General features: G+C 40.9%; 1 protein-coding gene and 1 pseudogene across 1 annotated transcript; both read left to right on the plus strand.

Moving 5' to 3' along the window:
- LOC119334060 overlaps positions 1-6265 on the plus strand; it is a 10823-nt pseudogene extending 4558 nt beyond the window's left edge.
- A 1748-nt stretch (positions 6266-8013) lies between these two features.
- LOC119331810 (mediator of RNA polymerase II transcription subunit 15a-like) lies at positions 8014-19530 on the plus strand. The gene is made up of 10 exons (XM_037604981.1): positions 8014-8327; positions 8944-9055; positions 10144-10246; positions 12735-13952; positions 14777-14847; positions 16192-17634; positions 18191-18532; positions 18719-18904; positions 18980-19068; positions 19146-19530. Exons 1-10 carry the CDS (start codon positions 8182-8184, stop codon positions 19342-19344), a joined length of 3909 nt encoding a protein of 1302 aa, XP_037460878.1. The 5' UTR covers positions 8014-8181; the 3' UTR covers positions 19345-19530.
- The last annotated feature ends 1468 nt before the right edge of the window (positions 19531-20998 follow it).

Consider the following 20998-nt stretch of genomic DNA (forward strand, 5'->3'; position numbering starts at 1 on the left):
GTCCACATACACTGAAAAAGGCCTTGGCCTCCTAGCCTACAGGGGGCTCATCACGAGCAAGGATGTAGTCCCCTGGCGGGGGGGGGGGTTCTGTAAGTGAGATTTTGCCTAAGGCCTCTTGTCGAAAGAACCGTTTCATTGATGTACCCCCTACTTAGAGGGCTCCAACTTCCTCTCTCTGGCTTTTCTGGTGAGATGTGATTCAATTGCACGGCATAAACTATCAACCTTGATGTCGGCTCCAACTTCCTCTTCCCCCTCTACACACATGTGCATGTCCTGGCTAGGGATTCGCCCTGACTATGGGCGCTAGAAGCCATTCCCCCCTCAACTACCTTGTGCGGCGCCTCCTCCACCACCCCAAGTCCATCTCGGTGGTCACCCGCATCTCTATGGTTTTTATATGTTAGTCTCGTAGTGTTAATAGTATTTTTTGTATGTCGGTGTAGTAGTGTTAGTTCAAGTAATAGATTATTCTTCTTGAATTCTTAAGGGTTTGAGTCAACGAGTGCCCTAGCGTGCGGGCTTGAAGTAAATAAAATGACCAAGCGTCCAATATGTGTTTTCCTTGGTTGCCGTATTTTTGGGAGAATGTGTAACGACCCAGATATGGTAGTATCTGAATCCCTGTGGTCACTATGCTACTATCTGAACTGAATCTTAGTAGCTAGCACAAACAGTACTTGATAAAATACCACAAAAAAATCACATGTAAGAATATAACGTAAATCCAGAGTATTTATTACCTCATAGCCCACAGGCTAGTTCACACAGCAAAAAATAACAAATAAAACTATGGAGTCCCATCAGCGCCACTGACAAAGTTGAGTATGGACATCGTAACCCTACGTCGCATCCGTTACTCGTCATATAAAATCTTTGACATGATAAGTTGCAGTCATGCAGGTCAGTATATTGAGTGTACCGACAAGTGACACCCAAGTGAGACCTATCATCTATATGCAAGGATATGGCTAAAATGGAAAGCTCTAAATTTTATTTTGCATAAAGCCAATTTTATCCTACTATCAAAAGATTGTTCAAGTACATATATACAACGAGATATATTCAACCATATTTGCACCTGCATCAAAAGGCTACATATATACAACCATATTTGCACCAGATATAATTCCTATAATCAAAATAGTTTGCATAAGATTAAAAACATAGTTTAGATTAAACACAAAAGTAGGTTATATATAAAATCAACAATTCCCAGAAGGACGAATCAGTACCCACACCTTCACTACGTGCATGCAACGAGAAAATCCATCTATATGGTCATCCACATTTATCTCTATGATTTTTTTATGTATCAAGCCTTTTTCATCTCTCTTGAAGCAAAAAGAACACATGGGATGCTCATTTGGGAAAAGATATTAGGAGCTTACGTGCTTGATGATAGACTTTTTGCATCGATCCTAGGCATCTAGCACCTGCATCTAACTATGTGTAGAGGAGAGAGACGCATACAAGGGTTTTGTGGTACGAGTCATCATGTCCCATCACTTTCGAGGTTATTTTTTTAAACTCTTTGATTTATTCTATTTAAGCCATATTTTGTGGGATGACAGGTACTTAGGAGATGGAGACACAGATGGAAAAAATCTGGAAAGGAAACACCATTGGTCTACCAACAAGTAGCAAAATGCATCGAAATTGGGTTACTCTGCCAAGAACGTGAACCATCCAAGCGGCCCTTTATATGGGATATAATAAATGATATCAGCCACATGGAAGTTGTAAATGAGGAAATCAACAATGCCAACGAATATACATTTGGGGAGGTAAACTCTTGAATGTCCCTGGCCATGTATCTTTATCATACTGAATACATATATGTCCTGCACTTTTCTTGCAGATAAGCTCTTGCCTAGAGGAGGATGATATGCTTGGAATTGAGCCACTCAAACTACATTTTCCTTTTGCCCTTAACAAACAGATGTCCTGCGAGATTCAGCTAACCAATGAGACGGACTCTTACATTGCCTTCAATGTCCAAAATATGAGCCCCAAGTCATACAACACACAACCGCAGAAAGACATTATGCCACCACGTTCCAAGTGTAACATTGAAATAACACTGCAGGCGCAAGGCAATGTGCCGATAGATATGCAGCGTGCCAATGAGTTTGTTGTGTGGAGCACCAAAGTGAATGATGGTCTTGCATTTGAGGATATTACTAAAAGCATGTTCATCAAAGAGACAGTGAATGTGGTTGATGAGGTGAATTTAGATGTGGTTTTTGATGTAAGTGAGCCACAAGAAGCAAGTGACAAAATCAGTGAGGTGAGTTGTCTAAGAATACTAACTTGCAAAGCTTTGCATTTAGTTAGCATTGAGCACGCATGATCATTCATTGTAGTTAGAGAGACGAATTAATAAACATCTCGATCAAATTGATTCTTCAATTATTTTAATACCACAATATAGTCAGTAGTCCTATTATATGTAGATTAGATTAGCTTACACTTCTTTCCTTTTTCAAGAAGTATTAAATCAATAGGAATAAATTTAACTCTTGCTGACAAATCACAAGTCATAATTTTGTTTGTTGATATGTCTCACCAGTTGTGTGTGTGTGCGCGCGCGCGCATCAACACCTGATACAACCACTAGGATCGCTAATCTAAGAAATAAAACTTTTTGCAATGCTTTGTCTAGTTAATTATCAGCCGATACAAATGAAACCTGTGTGTAATGAATAATGGTGCAAGTAAAAGCAAACAATATCAGAAAAGTAATGAAGACAAATTTCAGAAAGGGAAACTATAGCTTTCGGGGTCCGATATTTCGAGTAATTTTTTTTGTTCAGTTAGGATATGTGAACTAGTATTGGTTACCAGTGGTGTAAGACCCCTGCATACTGCACCCACCCACAGAAAGGCATTATCACGCCACGATCCAAAGTGTAATGTTGGAATAACATTGCAACCGCAGGGCAATGCCCTCACAGATCGTGCCAATGAATCTACTGTGTGGACCAAAGTGATGATTGATGGCCTTGCAATTGAGGATATAACTACAAACAAGCTCATTAAAGAGGCGGACACCATGGTTGATGAGGTGCATTTGGATGTGGTTTTTGATGCCAATGAGGTGCGTCATTCTAAGAATATTAACTTACACAACTTTGTCTATCTAATTAGTGGTCGGTGCAAATGATCTTTGATTGTAGTTGGAATGCCAAATTAATATACTTCTAGATCAAATTCTTTTTTTTAGTTATTTTGATACGTCCATATAATCACAGTAGTCCCCTTATATTTGTAGGGTCAGACTATTCATCACCAGGGTGAAGAATAGTTATTGTTCACCCCCTCTATTTTTACATCACTGAACCATATTTTTACTTCTCGTAATTTTTCCTGATGTCGGTAGTCAAACGAGAATGTAAGAAAATATATATCGATTGTAAAAAAATACTTTTTATTATGTAAAATCACGAACAGAAAATATAGTTTACAATATACATTTTGTGGTCTTGTGACTTATATTTTGATTTTCTTTTACTGATGCTTTAGTGAATTGTACTGATGCTTCCTTTTGTTTTTCTTCTTTGATGCACTAACAACACAGCAGACAATGCCACCTTTAATACAGGTATTGGTTTTGGGATTTTCATTTTCCTCTCTTCCCAGATCCTCCATCTTGGGGGTGGTTTCTCAAATGTTCACATGAATTTTGCTTGGTCAGATCATAGATGATACAGCTGGGAAAATCTATTGCATAGATGCACATCAGAAAGAGCCGTTGTAAGTGCATAGAATAATATGGGCATTTGAATATTAAGGCCTCCTTTGGTTCATATGATAGGAATAGTATAGGAATAGAAAAATTATAGGAAGTGAGATGACATGCATCTCAAATCCTATAGATAAAGAGATGTCATTTGATGCATAGGATAGGAATTTTTCCATTGAGTCTTGGTCAATGTTTTTTTTTGAAATGTGAAGGATTGATTCCTATCCTACATAAGAATAGGAATCCATTTCTACAAACCAACGGGCTCCAAAGGAATTTTTCCTACAAAGTTTCTATCCTTTGCAATTCCTACAATATTCCTATGAACCAAAGGAGGCCTAAACCTCCTTTTCAAGTGAATGCACTAGTTGCAATTATCCTGCATTTAATACCTTCTTATCATACAGGATTATAGTGGGTACCTCACTTGGGAATGTTAAGACATGGAACTATGACACACAGGCAAGTTACTGTATTGCTTTGGTAGTTACTATTTAAGACAAAGAAAGAAATTTATTACCTCGTGCCCTCTGTACAAAAAAGATGCTCGCAGCCCAAGAAATTTTGATTTTATTCATAAGAGCATATACAGTTTCTTTTGATTGCCAAATACCAGGAAAAGCCTGTGTTTGGTGATGGTAGATGGCAAATGTTTTTACCCACTGTTTTCTCATGGCAGTATTTCAGCAGTTGTTGAGTGTGTATTTAGGTCATATTTGCTTACATTGGACTAACAATTTAGTCAGTTGTGTTTACTGGCAGAAAGTGGCCGGTTTGACTAAGGTCTCAGCAGAACCTGGCAAGCTCTCTGACTTGTTTGTCGACATAAGTTTCTTCCACCATATGTACACTGATATGCTAATAAGATGATCGTTCTCACTGCAGTTACGGATGTGAAGTTCATTGCACGAAAGGGGTGGTTTGTGGCAGTGTCATCTGACTGTGTCGTCCATGTGTACAACTACGAAAAGGAAATGCAAAAAGTCACGAGTTTCAGAGCTCTGGGTCGTGCAGATGTTTGGTGTACATTAGCCGTTCATCCAACCCAGCCGTATGTGCTGTCAGGATGTGCTACCGAAATAAAGCTTTGGGACCGTAATTGCATACAGACATTTGAAGAGCACTCGGCTGCTATTATGGCCCTAAAATTTAACCCGGAGGACACCAACAGTTTTGCAAGTGCTTCGCATGATGCTACAATAAAGGTTTTGCTTTCTCTCTCTTATTACTTTGCTAAGCAATCTTTGATTCAATGATGAAGGCGGAGTATGTTTCATTTTCTACTATACCTTGACTGGAAGCTCTTATGGTTGGTGTTCAGGTTTGGAGTCTTGATTCTCCCAAATCCAAGTATACTCTGTTTGGGCATAGGCATGTAGTGAACTTCCTGGATTTCTTCACGCGTGATGGTCAGCAGTATTTGATTAGTGGCTCTTGGGATGCGACTGCCAAGGTCGGCTATCATGTTGGGAAGTACATTAATACAACATGCATCTAACATTTCTAATATATCTGTGCCTTGTTTCTTTTTTCTTTTTTCTTTTTCAAATCAGATATGGGACATGGACAAGAAGGAGTGCGTTCATACACTTGAACATGAGTCTGCAGTTTTTCAGGTCGTTTCCCATCCCAATCTTCCAGTTCTAATTACAGGTACAAAGGATGGTGATGTTCACGCGTGGAGCTCAAATGATTTCAGGTAACCACTAGAGTATGTCCTTATCACACACACACACGCACGCACGCACGCGAACACACACACACACACACACACACACACACACACACACACACACCCCTTGAGAACATGGCACCTCTACATGACATTGCACGCACGCGCGCGCGCACGCACATGCCGGTTAGCCTCTATAATGGTAGATTACTGAGTGCTTCATATTTTCCAGGCTCAAGAGAATACATAACTTTCATGACAGTGGATGGGTTGTGGGTCTCGCATGTTTGGTGGGATCAGGAAGGTAATCAATATTTCTAGTTCTTATTAGTTTTCTTACTTCCCCTTCGTAGCATGCTTAGCTATATAGATGGTGTGGTCATTTACATGATTACATCCTTTTCGTTTCCTATGATTATAGATTAGTAAAAGCATGTGTTCGTTTATCTATCTGCAGGCTTGTAGTTGCACACAAAACTGGAGTGTCGTTGATGGAAATTCGTGATGAAGAGGAACAAGGTGGTAGCACAGGCAGCAATGAGAATTCCTTATCAGCGACAAATTTGGAAATCCAAAGCTAGTACCACTTTGGAGTATAACTCATTTTTCTCGAAGTGATACATATGGCACGTCTACGTAGTTGACCACCGTGTCCAACATCATGAATTCCTAGATCTGGAATTTGAACGATTGCTTTTTGGAGATGAAAAGTGTCGTTCGGAGCTCAACAACCAGCCAACTCTCTCACAGAGGTGGGCATTATCTAGATTGTGTGTAGAAGTTGATGATTTCATGAAGATTAGTTATTTTTGCTCGAGAGTGCAGGGGCATATACATTTGCTTGAAAATGGTCCAGGTGATGACTTCTGAATGAAGAGATACTCTATAAAATAACAATCTAATGGTTGGGGATCCGATCCATCTATGTATTATACTATAGATTAAAGGTAATTTATGGGTTAATCAGAAAAAGAGAATTTACGAGTTAACCAGAAAAAAGAGAATTTACGAGTCAATCCAAACCATCTAGCTATTAACAGTAAGAGGATAGTAGAACGAGGCTTGATTTCTCGGACACAAGTAGGTAACACAAGGATTATACAGGTTCAGACCCCTCTTCGGTGGAGGTAAAAGCCCTAGTCATGTTCTCACGTAGAGATGTTCTTGCGTATGGATTTGTGAATACAAAGGTTTCTGAACCCGTATCTGGACACCAGGGGTAGACTATATAGAGAGTTCGCTATACCCCCTGGGCTGCTGCTATTTACGTTACATGTGAGATAAAGAGAAATAATTCGTGTCAACTACCAAAGATAATGGATGTTCTAAGACTATCTATACTGGGAGTAACTTCAAGAGTAACATAAAGTCCAACTCAGCAAAATTGCTTATATATCAATGATTTAATGAGGAGAGAGATGATTTGAGTAACATAACTAGTTACTCACACTATGAGTAACATCACACATATCAAGACAAGATTAGTCTACAAGCTAATAAATGAAGTGTTGCATGACACCACATATATATTACTTCCCACTATAGAGGTAGTAACATACACAAGTAACATACACAGGTAACATATACATGTTACTAGTCTAAGTTATTCCCCACTGTGAGTTGTCTAATTGCTATTGGTGGTATATAACACCAGGCCTCAATGCTGAGTGGACGTCTCTATTAATGCTTCGGGCTGTTGGGCTCCTGTTACTCCAAGTGAAGAATGTCCTTGCGTGCCGAGTGAAGTAATCCTCCTGCGGGTGCCCATGTCGAGTCATCAAACCCCCATGTTGTTGCCTTGTCTTGGTTTGTAGAATATATGGGCTTGGGCCTCCATGTTCCCTGGGTTTTATGTCTCCATGGTCCTACCCAGTGGAGGATGACCTTGTCCTTAGCCTCCGAATCTGTCAGGATCTTCACGGGAATCTGAATCCCGATTAATTGTTAGATTTTGATGAGCAGCAGATTTGCTCAGAAGAGATCTTGATGGTTTCTAAAGAGCAAAACATTTATGGCTTGAAGTATTATGAACAAGTTTTTAGGAAAAGTTTTATATATATTGTAGTTTAATTTTAATTTTTGGAATTACTTTTATTTATAACCATTTATTCTTAATTGATTAGAATGTGTTTAATAATATTATTTTGTCAATATGAACATTGTTATATTATATTATGAGGCTTCAATTTTTTGTCCTTTTTATTTGTGGGTAGGTGGTGATCGTTTCTATAATATATTATACTATAGTTTAATTTTACTTTTTGGAATTACTTTTATGTATAACTATTTATTCTTAATTGACTAGAACGTGTTTAATAATATCATTTTGTCAATGTGAACATTATTATATTATATTTTGAGACTTCAATTTTTTGTCCTTTCTATTTTTTGGTAGCTCCAATTAGTAAATATATATAAATAAAAAATGAACGGGCGTAGCAGCTCGCGCGAACGTAGCAGGAAACACCCGACCACTACTCAACGCGGCTCGGCCTGCTCCGGAACCGAAACTGAGAAACGCGCTATCGGGGTCGTATTTCCGATTATTTATTAATCAGGTCGGTGGGTTATTATTATCGGAGACCGCGGCGGCCAGGCTTGACCACCTCGTCGCCGTCGTCCGGTCCGCACTGTACTATATACAAACCCCAGGCGGTGGCACCGCCTCCACCTCCACACCCCACCTCGATCCCCACCTCCACCTCCATCCCCATCCCCCCGAGCCCTACCCAGCAGCGCACGCCACCCGCCGATCCGGGCCATGGACGCCAACTGGCGCCCCACCCAGGGGTCGGATCCCGCCGCCGGGGGCGGGGGCGTTGACCCGAACGCGCCGCCGCCCCCCGCCGGGGGCGACTGGCGCGCCGGGCTCCAGCCCGACGCCCGCGCCAGGATCGTCAACAAGATGTAAGCAGGGCCCCCGATCGATCTGATCCGATTGGGTTCGCTTTCCCCTCCTCTAATCCTATGATTCGATCCTTCGTCCCCCTTTTCGGGTCAATTTTGTCGTCGGTCGATCTGATAGAGCCTCGATCTAGCTAGCGGCGGCAACCTATTCGCCCTCGATCTACGCACAGAGCGCCCAGTTTGTGCGCCCCTCTGTTCTTGATTAGTCGAAATTCCCCGGTAGTCGAATTCACTAATCAGCCTGTAGGGCACCCGCTTCGAATCCATCCACCCAATTTACTTTATTAACCAGACCAGAATTATATCTGACCATTTTTGACACGAGTTTGTTGGCAAGAGGTGCGAATTTGCCATGCCACAGAATATCATAACCTTTGTTTCACCGCGTACGTAGCTAGGGTAAACCATTTTGTTAGTTTTGTTCCTGAACTAGGGTTCCTCGAATGCTTCCGCAAGGAAATTTTGCATATTATGATTGATGATTGGTTGTCTGTATTGGCTGCGCTGCCTGCTCTCGTTCCACTTTACATCTCAGATGCGGCATGTTTTATTGCGCACAACTGCTGAGAAGCAATGCGTCCCCTGAATTTATTCAAATTCTGCGTGATGCGTGCAGAACGGAAACTCTGAAGAAGCATCTGCCAGCGTCTGCGCCAGACGGAGTGAATGAACTTCAAAAGATCGCCGTGCGATTCGAAGAGAAGATCTATACTGCAGCAACCAATCAGGTTTTTTTTAACCTATCTTCACTGCTTCTCTGAGCAGAGCACACAAATATTAGTTATGGGGTTTTCTTCTAGAAACAGAGTTTATGGTATAATAATACAGTAGAACTGCCTCCAATTGTTGTAGAAGATATTTTTCCTGGCATGTCTGAGTACCTTTAGCAGTTCCACCTTTATTTTTGTGAAACCTTGGGTGAATTTTTTCCTCCAAGTGCTAAAGTTTTCTTCACCTACTCTTGGGAATACATCCTGATTTTTCTCATGCTTGAGAACAAACAAAAAAATTATGTGCTGCCGGGACTCAAACTATTTGCAGCACATCCCAGTTATTTTTCACATTTAGTGTACATACATAATGTAAGTTAACAAGCTACTATATTTTTAATGTATGTTACATAAATGATAGACCAAAACACTAATCCTAATCTTGGTTATCATCGATCACATGGTGAATCTCGTACGCTTGTACCTTAAGCGTCTGCAGTTACTTACTCTTCCAATTCATGTTTCTATGCCATGTGTCCATGCATCTGAATTTGTTATAGATGAAATAAAAGTATCTTATGTTGGAAGGATAGTACTACCCAAGACCATGGGATTCACAGTGGTATACAATCATTTTTCTCGGACTAAAAATAAAACAAGACCTTGCTTCCTCCTTCCCTCCATTTGAACGGGCTTTATCTGAGTTGCATATACTCCAGTCTGGTAAAAAAATTCAATTGTATTTGTTTGGTTGGGGTGTATCATACCACCATTTCCATTTTGAATTTCTGTTCGTCTGGCTTATTTGTTGCAAACCTTGGAGCAATCTACAACTCTTCATCATATTGCTAACTCAGTTATGGTGAATATTTGTTTATTTGATAAAGTTGGGGTACAGTGTCACTATTTTGATTTGGATTTACTGTTCATATCACTTATTCGAGGTGCTGTGTTTTGCTGCTTAGATAGCATTTATTGAATTCAATTGTTAAGAGCGGAGACACCTTCTCTACCATGCTAAACTGCTTGCATCAGAACTGTTGATTGCAAGCCACTATTACTAATTTGGTATAGAACTTTACACCATTTTCTTTTGTATTACTCAGTCTGATTATTTGCGGAAGATTTCTCTGAAAATGCTCTCTATGGAGACGAAGACACAACAGGCTGCTGGAAATGCTCAAGTGATTCCAAATCAAAATAACTCCAGTAAGGTGTCATATACAATAAACTGAGTGTTGCACAATTTATCATCTTTGCTTGAATGTCAATATTTTATTCTATCAAGTGCTGAGATTATGTGCTTTATTGCATTACATCACCCTCCCCTCTCCGGCATAATGTATGAGAATTTCACATCTAGCTTGTGTCGTGTGTGCGTATTTATTGAACCCAGAGCGACACGGTAAGTGCCTCAGTTCAGTGGTCAGACCACCGGTTCGGCGGTTCAATCTGTTGGTTCAGATACTCCCTCCGATCCTAAATAGTCTGCGTATAACTTTTTGTGGTTTTTTCCTATTTAGTCTGCGCCTCAGCCAAAACAAGCACTACTTTCCTAATCTACCCTCCTCCTTCGTTTCCTAGCAATTACTCCTCTGCATGCATGCAGAGAGGAGATTGGGCGCGTGTGGGGTGGAATGAGTAGAACGAAGCAGAGGGAGGAACGAACCAATCGCTGCATGCTCATTAATCACGCCTGCTTCCCCGTATCTCATGCAGATCACACCAGCTTAAGGGCAAAGTAGTCCAAAATATTCTATCCAAATGGCTCCTTGGTATTTGGGCTGGGAGTTATGCGCAAAGAAAAGAGGAACGGAGGGAGTATAATATTATTGTATGTTTTTTTAGTATATGGTAGAAACAATGTTAAGTATGAAGATAACAAACAAACAGTTCAGTTAGTTATTCGACTCGGGTAGTCCACCTTGCTACCTTGAAGACAGTCCGAGTCTTTGCACACACAGAATATTTTATTGACCCGTGGTCCAGCGTCAGTTTGGGTTCTTCAACCTGGTTTTCCAAACAGCAGGTTGATCGGCTAAACAGCCTTCACTGTGAACTAGATTGGAACAGGCTTGGTTCGGGTTTATTCTGGTCAGACTAGCGCTCTGGTCGGTTTTAACAACGATGCATGTGTTAGCAGTAGCATTGAAAAGGTTCACTTTTTAAGTTGAGCTATTGCAAAAGTTCACTTTTCAACCTTGAACTTTGAAACTTGGTTGTTTTTAACTGTGAACTACCAACCCCCCCCCCCCCTCCCTGATGGCCTCTTGTTGGCATTAGTGGTCGCCGACAAGCTAGGAGTTTTGTTGGGGCATCCCCAACGGGAGCATCATCAGCCTCAAGCTGAGTGGACAATAAAATGCCATCTATGCCGACAGACTCGTTCATCATGTTGAGATATGATTGCTCACTACATATACGCAAACATGAAACTAATGAGCATTGCATCGACACCATCATTCAAATTTTCAAACTTTGCATTGAATTTTATTAATATAGCAAAAACAAAAGAATGAAAAATAAAAAATATACATTTCGGGCGTGTAGTCAAACACCTCTTGGGCATCGTCCATATCGATGTCTTCGCCGGTGGTGGTGCGGTGAAGAACGCCGGTGGGGTCGCAGTGAAGGAGGCTGGCGGTGGCATGGCCATTGTCGCCCTCGGCTTGTTCGCTGCTGCCCGGCATGGCGCCTCCATTCTCTCCCACGATGCCGGCAGGGACGGGACACGAGCTTAGCGGTGCTCCTGCCCTGGGTGTCGCCGCCGGCTGAGGGTGCAGGGGGGGGGGCTGCTCGGGCGGGGAACGGAGCAGTTTATTGCGCCCACTATTGGGGAGGGTATTGGGAGAGGGGATGTTGGAGCAGTATTTTTGGCCCAACTCCCTTGATATATAGAATGGGGATGGGAAAGGGGAGCTGTTGGAGATGCTGACGTGGCATCATCTTACACACCAAAGCAGCAATTTAAGAAAGAAAATATAAAATTTGAGAACATTAGGATAAAATAATAATCATATAATGGGTTTAAAGGAAATTCAGGGAAACATTTTTTCAGGCTGAATATTTGAAAAGACGTGTATATATTTTTTAGGGAACTCAAAAAAGTTTATCTGGACTCGCTATTAAACAACTTAGCAACATGTCATCATTTGACTATTGAATCCTTCTGAATTTTCAAGATAATTAAGGTTTTACAAAAATATATGTTATAATTTTTCCTTTTTTATTTCAAGGATAACCTTTTATAGTTAAGTTGCTGAGGTATATAGTGATGCCGTAAGTCTAGCATCTACCTTCTGAGTAAGCAGAATACCACATGTGATAGGACCAAGGGGTAAAATGAATGGGTTGGCAAGTAAAACTTCTGCAACTACTCAGATGCGATCTTCTCAGCTTGCCTAAAAGAACTAACTGTTAGCTGCTAAATCAGTTGGTCAGCTCTCAGCTGTACTTATGTTGACTGTCGTCTTAATGAAAAGATATGCCAACACTTATTTGCATGTTCTCTAGTCTAAAGCAAATCACGTTGCCTGCCCTTTAATTGTACATGTATTTTTTTCTAGTGGAGAACGCAAAATGTCTTAATTTTATCTGTAAGATGCTGCTTTCAGCGCTTTGTGTGCCTGTTACTGTTCCACAAGAAGTATTTGTTCACAAGATATTTTCATAACGTATGGTACCTTTTCTGAAACAGCCCCTGGACTTCCTTCAGAAGGCAGTAATCAAGCACAGCCATCAGCAATTCCCTTGATGTCTCAGCAACAGGCCCGGCAACCAAATACTACATCTGTACAGGCTTCTTCACTCACTAATATTGGACAGAACTTGCCAGGTGTCAACCAAACATCAACGATGCAGAATGTGTCTGTCATGCCACAGAACACAATGAATAATGGCTTGGCGCAAGGTACTTCACAAGATATTTATGCTGCACAGAGGCAAATGGCAGGAAGGCAGCAACAGCAACAATCACAGCAATTAATTTATCAGCAGCAGCAAATGCTGATGAAGCAGAAATTGCAGCAGAATTCACTCATGCAACCGCATATTCAGCAGCAGCAATCTTTGTTGCAGCCAACACAGATGCAATCTACACAGCAATCCATGATGCAGATGTCATCTGGCCTTCACCCTGTGCAGTCTACCGTTCCACAGACACAGCCAATGTCCAGGCAGTCAGTTACTCAGAGTGGTATTCAACAAAATCAATTGAATTCCGTACAACAATCTGTTCCATCATTACTCCAGCAACCTCAGCAATCTGTTGGGAGGCAGCAACAACAAGCACAGCCGTCCATGCATCAACAGCCTTCTCTGCAGCGTCAGCAGCCCAATATTCCTTTACAGCAGCAGCAGCAGCAGCAGCAACAGTTGATGGGACAACAACCAAATTTAGAGCGAAATCAGCTAATTGGTCAACAGAATGGTGCTGTGGAGATGCAGCAGCAACAGAGGCTACCAGCTCAGTCAAATAATCTTTTGAATGTGCAGCAAACACAGCAGCAGATGTTGAACCAGCAGTCTATGCCTTTGCATCAGCCACAACAATTGGGCTCTCAGGCAAACATGTCAAGTTTACAGCAGCAGCAACAAAATCAACAGCAGCAGCGGATGCATATGCTGCAAATGAAAGCTCAGCAAACACAGCAACAACAGCATGCTCAGCAGTCACCAATGGGTTTGATGCAACCTCAGTCCCAAAACAACCAACTTCAGCAATCGCAACAACATCTTATGTCGCAGTTCCAGTCCCAGCCTAATCAACTACAACAGCAATTAGGGATGCAGCAGCAATCCTCCATGCAGCAAAGACTTCAAACTTCAGGAGGCATGCTCTTGCAACAAAATAACATGGATCAACAAAAGCAATTTATTCAGGCACAGAGGGGCCTTCAAGAAGTTTCCTCTAGTAGTAAGTTTTCACATATACTTTCATTGTAGATCCATCCTATGCTCTTATTGTTCTCCCTCTTCTTTTTCTCCGTATTCTTATGTTTATCTTTCTATTGTGACCTTACTTTAATTCTGCAGTCTAAACTAGCTAATCGATCTGGACTCGTTATTTTTGCCTTACACATGTAGAGAAGTTCAGGGGAAAATGCGTGTTGCTCATCAAGACCCTCCATGCCCATACTTTTCTTGCCAACAGTTACATTTTGGACCATAATACAATGTCTTTATTAGACTACAACCTGGATTCTTGTATCCTAACTCTTACTGAACCATAAGGGCACTCCAGTGCATTGTATCTTGTGTTGTATCATATGCATTACCTATATCTTAGTGGTGTATCTAATGGAGCTTCCATTTAATATATTCTGTGACAGAAAAAGAATAATTATCTTGTCTTACCTGATAAGAACTGTATCCAGATAAGATACAATATCTCTCTTTTTCCCTTACTTTTGGCATCAAGCCAACCAAGCTCTATATATTGCGATGTTTAGTGATCTAGTACACTGTAATCATCATGTTGACTAAACTGACCATGTTGATCTTCTGTGACTTTTGTTCACCGCATTCGGTTTTCTTATTTGTTGAAATTTTCTGGAAATGCTACTGTGCAATATTCATGATGACTAAAGCTGACCATATGGATCTTCTGTGATTGTTCGATTTGGTTCAAAAGTATCCCAATTGCCCCTGCATTCCATCCTATAATGTGTTTGTAGCTTGTTATTTGTTGGCTTGTTCATTGTATCCTGGTACTCCTTGACAACCTTGCTTTTTATGCAGCATCTGCGGACTCTACCACTCAAACAGGCCTTGCAGGTGCAGGTGATTGGCAAGAGGAGATCTATCAAATGGTAAGACATGATACTGATATAATCCTTTTTAGCAATTCCCTTTTTGGAACATCCTAAAATTCATAGAGAGAGGCCCCTAGAACAAAGCTTGAGATTGCTGATCTTTTTTAGAGCATCAGGGAGCTACAAAGGCCTCCCCGGTTCCATTATCAAAAGAAACCAGATTGTAACAAAGTCTTTGCTGTTTAAAAGTGAGGGCACAAAATAAAACAAAAAGCCAAGGCTAAAAGCAGCTAGGGGTGGAGGATCATCTCAAAGTTCAGAAGGCTAGAAAGTAACTAGGAGAAGGCGTTAATTTAGGCGGTGGAGCCACACAACAATTACAGAGAAGAGGTTGTTGCGGCAATGCAAGCCAAAGGTGTGAGCTCAATCTTCGACCTCTTCAGCGGCGATTGATTTGGCGAAGTTGTCAGCTCCAGAGGCGTCACAGGGCTGATAGCCATGGCCTTCAGCTCCCAGTGTGGCAGTCCAGCAGCAGGCGACTTGGCGCTCGTTGGTGGCGAAGGTAAAGCTGCCCTATTACCCGGAGCACCGGAGAGAGAAAGTTTTGCCAACAGAGATTATCAATCGTACTTGCCAGGTCTGTTTTGCCCCTACACACCTAAAGGAGAGGTGATGCACACTCTCAGGTTCAGAACAGAATAAGCAATCAGGGTTCTTGTCAATCCCCCTTTTCAAGAGATTGTCCTTTGTCATAATTTTATTATTAGCAAAGAGCCACAAAAAGACATGAACTCTAGGGGGAGATTTCCCTGATCTAGATTGTTAGAAGATGAAACAACATGCCGTTGTATGTTGGGGCCTTTTACTTTTGTTCTTAATGTTGCCCATCTCCTTTTCTTTTGGTCTGTGTTCCAACAAATTCTTCTTCTTGAACTGGAACCAGAATTCATACAGCACAATAGTCTAGTGTGTAGATGCACTACATTCTGGCATTCTTCTTATAAGATATTCCCTCTGTCCCAAAATAAGTGTCACTGATTTAGTACAAATTTAGTAAGTGACACTTATTTTCGGACGAAGGGAGCATATATTATATGTATATATATACCGTATTCCGTATTCTGTATCAATGTGGAGTATGGAGCATACAACCATACAGAGTATCTAGATATAGCAAAGCCTCAAGGCAGTTAGCAATCTTCATTAAATGATCTTATTTAATGGGCATCATAGTTTCTTATTTTGTTTTAGATTTGTATGCTTTGAAAAGCTACTTGAAATATCTTGCCAGTGCCATATTTGCTGGCTTATTGACAAACCATGGTCAATTAGCTTTTCTTTTATCATCTCTATATAGCTTCTGCACCAAGTTTATATGTATGTGGTCTTTGTTATCGACAGATTAAGAGCTTGAAGGACCAATACTTTGCAGAACTCAGTGATTTGTCCAATAAGATATCTATGAAGCTACAACATGTTGACAGCATTATACCACCTCAAAAGCCATCTGAGCAGTATGATAGAATGAAGAACTTTAAAAATATGTTGGACCGTATATTACAACTGCTGCAAATTAGCAAAAGTACTATCCAACCTGCTATGAGGGACAAAGTTCCTCAATACGAGAAACAGATTATCAGTATCTTAAGTTCACAAAGAAGGAAGCCAGTGCAGCCACAAATACAGCAACAGTTCCAGCCACCTGCAGGACAAGCTCCTAATTCCAGCATTTTACAGCAGCAACAGACTTCCCAGAATTTGCAGCAGCATGATAGTCATACTAATCCTCAAGCAAGTTTGTCAAGTATGAGCACTGGATTACAGTCCTCTGGTGTAGCTGGTATGCAGCATGTCCCTGTGCCTCCAACAACAAACTTCAGTGCCCCCACACAGCAAAATGGTGCAAACATACAGCATCAGGCTGTCTCTAATATGGAGGCTGCTCAAGGAGGCAATTTGAATTCTTTGCAGCATGGTTCGGTGAGTGGCGCATTACAACAGGGAAACACTGGGCTGATGCAGGGAACAATGAATACACAACTGCAGACAAGTAGTGGCATGCTATCTCATAACTCAATGAGCACGATGCAACCTAATGGTAACTCCATGCAAGCAAATGCAAGTTCATTACAGCAGCTGAAGCAGCAACAGCAGGATCATCATATGATGCAGAGCCAGCAAATGAAGCGTCAGATGTTTCAGCAGTACCAGCAAAAGCAACAAATGCTTCAACAACAGTTCCCAATACAGCAACAGTCACAGAAACAGCAGCAAGTACAGATGCAGGTTCCACAGCTTCATGCTGGAAATGATGTTAATGAGTCAAAGGCTAGACAAGGAACTGCAGTGAAACCTGGAATTTATCAACAGCACTTGGGCCAACGCAGTAACTACTATCATCCGCAGTTGAAACAGGGTGGTGCTTTCCCAATTTCGTCACCACAAAACCTCCAACAATCATCTCCACAAATTTCACACCATTCTCCTCAGGTTGATCAGCACAACCTGTTGCCATCTCAAGTCAAGACTGGGACACCATTGAATTCAGCTAACTCACCATATGTTCCATCGCCATCCCCATCTGTTGCCCCCTCTCCTATACCAGTGGATTCAGACAAACAACACTCCAATATATCATCACTTACTAATACTGGGCAGACTGGACATCAGCAAACCTCCCTAGCGCCCCAGACACAATCGATTGCTGTGAATACACCAGGAATATCAGCATCACCCTTACTAGCAGAATTTACAAGTGTGGATGGAAATCAGGCTAACATGCCAACTCAAGTTCCAACCAAATCAAATGCAGCAGAAAGGCCTATGGACCGCTTACTGAAAGCAGTAAGTGTCTTGCCATTTTATGTTTACTGTCTGTAATTTTTTGTTCTTAATCAGTTTTGTTCTGAATGTATTGTAGAACTTGACTATTTTCAAATTTAGCCAAACTATTCTGAAGCATACTGACTTAAAAAAATGATGGCCAAGAATGGGAATTTGATTATAGGAGTTAGATATATCATGCTCTTTTCTGGTCCACATCAATTAGTTCATATGATAAGAATGGTGCATAATCATTTTCGTCCTCACCATCTGAAGATTCTAAAGCATGTGTAACATGAAAAATACACTTCACTTCGGTCAATTAGTATTTCAGATGATAGCAATGCTGCCTATCCATGTCCATTCTTGCTATCCTAATATTTGAAAGCATGTGTAGCAAGAATTGAACTGGTTTCATTACTAGAGAATCCAGATTTGTTGTCCGGCAGCCTGTCCTGCTGTTGTAGTAGTACATAATAAGCCATTTGCATGATTCAGTTTAATGCTGTAAATTAGTTCATACTATTCTAATTATTATTTGTTGCCTATTTTATATTCAATGTCATGTCACATGCAGTTGCGAACAACACAGCACGAGTCTCTTAATGCTGCAGTTAGCGACATTCGATCTGTTGTCAGCATGATGGACAGGATTGCTGGGTCAGCACCCGGTAATGGTTCGAGAACTGCTGTTGGTGAAGATTTAGTTGCTATGACAAAGTGCCGGTTACAAGCCAGGAATTTCATAGCAAATGATGGAAGTGGTGCATCGAAGAAAATGAAGCGTGATATAAGTGCCATGCCTCTTAACGTGTCATCAGCTGGAAGTGTCGACGATAGCTTCAAGCAAACATTTAGTGTAGATACCCCTGATCTACAGTCAACCGCAACCTCGCGTGCCAAGCGGCGAAAAATTGAGGTATGTTAAGATTATCTGTTGAGAAATGAAGAGAAGATTATTCGAACCAGTGGTTATACTTCAAGTAGTGGTTATTTATTTATTTACCCTTTCCATAGAAGGGAATGTAATAGTTCCTTTGACTCAGATGTTGTTAATTGTTGGCTGCCTTGCATTTACACTGGCATTTGATTCATCTTTGTGCAGGTAAATCATGCTCTCTTGGAGGAGATCGAGGAGATAAACCAAGGGCTCATAGATACGACGCTCCGTGTATGCGAGGATGATGATGAGTCACCCGCTGCCACATCTGAAGGGACAGTCATCAAATGCACATATACTGCTGTGGCTGTTAGTCCGAGCTTGAAGTCCATGTTGGCGTCTGCACAGACGGTAAGTTTTTGAAAGAAAGCACGCATACTCGATGTTGTGGACATCTGCTCATTTCCTCTTGTTGAAATGTGGCAGAGTCCGATTATGCCGCTGAGGTTGCTTGTCCCTGCTGGCTACCCTAAATGCTCCCCGGTGCTCCTCGACAAGTTTCTGGACGAACAAAGGTCTGTAGCCACTCTGCTCACTCATTATTTGCCAAAGTTGTTTAGGTGAAGATTGAACTAACTATGTTGTGCATCAGAAACTCGGACGACCTGTCTAGCAAAGCGAAGTCAAAATTTGGCGTATTGCTGCGGGGCCTAGAGGAGCCCATGTCACTGCGAGAAATCGCAAGGACGTGGGATGCTTGCGCGCGCGGAGCCATTGCGGAGTATGCCCAGAAGAGTGGTGGAGGAAGCTTCAGTTCGAGTTATGGTCGCTGGGAGACCTGTGTAGTGTAGGTGCTTGATCCGTCTATTATGGTTTGTCCTTGAATTATGTATAAATTATATATGTCCCGGCTAGAGGCATGAACATGCTCAGGCGGCAACTTTCACCAAAATAAAAAAATGATGACCTAATCAAAATAAATAAATGTTGTATGAATGGAACTTTGGTTAGATGTTCTTATAGGCTGATGCTTATTTTGTTTCACATTGTCGGAATTCGAAGAATGTACTCCCTCTGTTCTAGAATATAAGTTGCATTGATTTTTGTGCAAGCCAACCATTTAAAAGTTTGAACAAGATTATAAAATAAAATAACAACAGCTATAATACCTAATAGATAAAATATGAAAGTATTTTTCATGATGAATCAAATGATATAAATTTTGTATTATGGTTATTGATATATTTTTCTAAATACTTGTCAAACATGCATTCGAGAAAAAACAAAAACACCTTATAAAGGAACGGATGGGTATTTCTTTTCCACAAGAATGTAAAGTGTAGTGACAAACAAAAAAAATCATTATCATGTGGACACGCACAACCCAATTTTTTTAAAAATTATCTTTGTTAACAGAAGTACTCAACTTTGTACTAGCACTAGAAACACTTATTTTAAGGCGGAGGAAGTATATTTTAAGGAAAAATATATTATTTTCTCTAAGAAAGAATAAAATGGCTCGGCTTTTTTTTTTAGAAGACACTGCCTTTTGGTACGTATGTGACATAGCGGCAACTCAGCTTGCAACTAGCTACTACCGTAACCGTTGGAGTTTTTTTTCTCTGAGAACGCAGTACAGACGCAGGTGTTCAGATATATGTGTATACATTTATTTCTATGTTTTTTTACGAACACAGTACAGATGCAGCTGTTCAGATATATGCGTATATACTTATCCTTATGAACACACACATATACCTTATCTTTATGAGCATCTTCTAACCATCAAGATATTTTTATACACGCATATCATCTTGACATTGACAAAGTCTATGCGAGCATCAGGATTTAAATCCTGATGAGTTGGGAATATCACTATTCTCATAACCATCCAACTATAAGTTGGTTCATCATAATTGTCGGAGTTAGTGCCCCTTCACGCAACACACCAATGTGTGAGACGGTGACCCACAAATGATGAGTAATCGATGGAGTTAACGAGTGTCTAGCTCTTTGCCGAGTTTTTTTTGGTTGGTCACTCGTCTAGCTCTTTGCCGAGTTTTTTTGGTTGGCCACTCGTCAAAGCACCTGCTAAATAGAGGGCGAAAAAAATACTAGGCAAAACTAGGACACCCGACAAAGTGCAGGCAGAAAAACATCGACTGCCGCTCAAGAAATCAGGACACGTATCCCTGTTAGCCATGGTTGATGGAGGGGAGGCACTCGACAAAACATTTTTTATTTCTTCTTTTTATTGGTGTTTATGCTTTGCCGATAGACAACACTCCACAAATTGCATTTCATTTTATTTTAGTTTTCTCTCTTTTATTTCCTCTGCTTTTTTTATTCTCTTTTATTGTCTTTCCTTTTCTTTCCTTTCTTCTCTTCTCTTTTCTCCCCCCGCCCCCCCACCCCCACACTCTTTGCCGCCCTTTTTTCCATCCCTTTCTCTCCTCACATGTTTGTTGATCTTTTTGTTCGTTGTTTTACTTCTTAATGTCTCAT

This window comes from Triticum dicoccoides, chromosome 7A, assembly GCF_002162155.2.
Source record: "Triticum dicoccoides isolate Atlit2015 ecotype Zavitan chromosome 7A, WEW_v2.0, whole genome shotgun sequence".
In the NCBI taxonomy this organism is placed as follows: domain Eukaryota; kingdom Viridiplantae; phylum Streptophyta; class Magnoliopsida; order Poales; family Poaceae; genus Triticum; species Triticum dicoccoides.

Bases quoted from the DNA above. Each gene is read 5' to 3' on its own strand.
- LOC119331810 (XM_037604981.1), top strand. From the start codon at position 8,182: ATGGACGCCAACTGGCGCCCCACCCAGGGGTCGGATCCCGCCGCCGGG. The intron at 10,247-12,734 runs GTAAGGTGTCAT...TTTCTGAAACAG, and splicing joins TCCAAATCAAAATAACTCCA to CCCCTGGACTTCCTTCAGAA. The intron at 13,953-14,776 runs GTAAGTTTTCAC...CTTTTTATGCAG, and splicing joins TCAAGAAGTTTCCTCTAGTA to CATCTGCGGACTCTACCACT.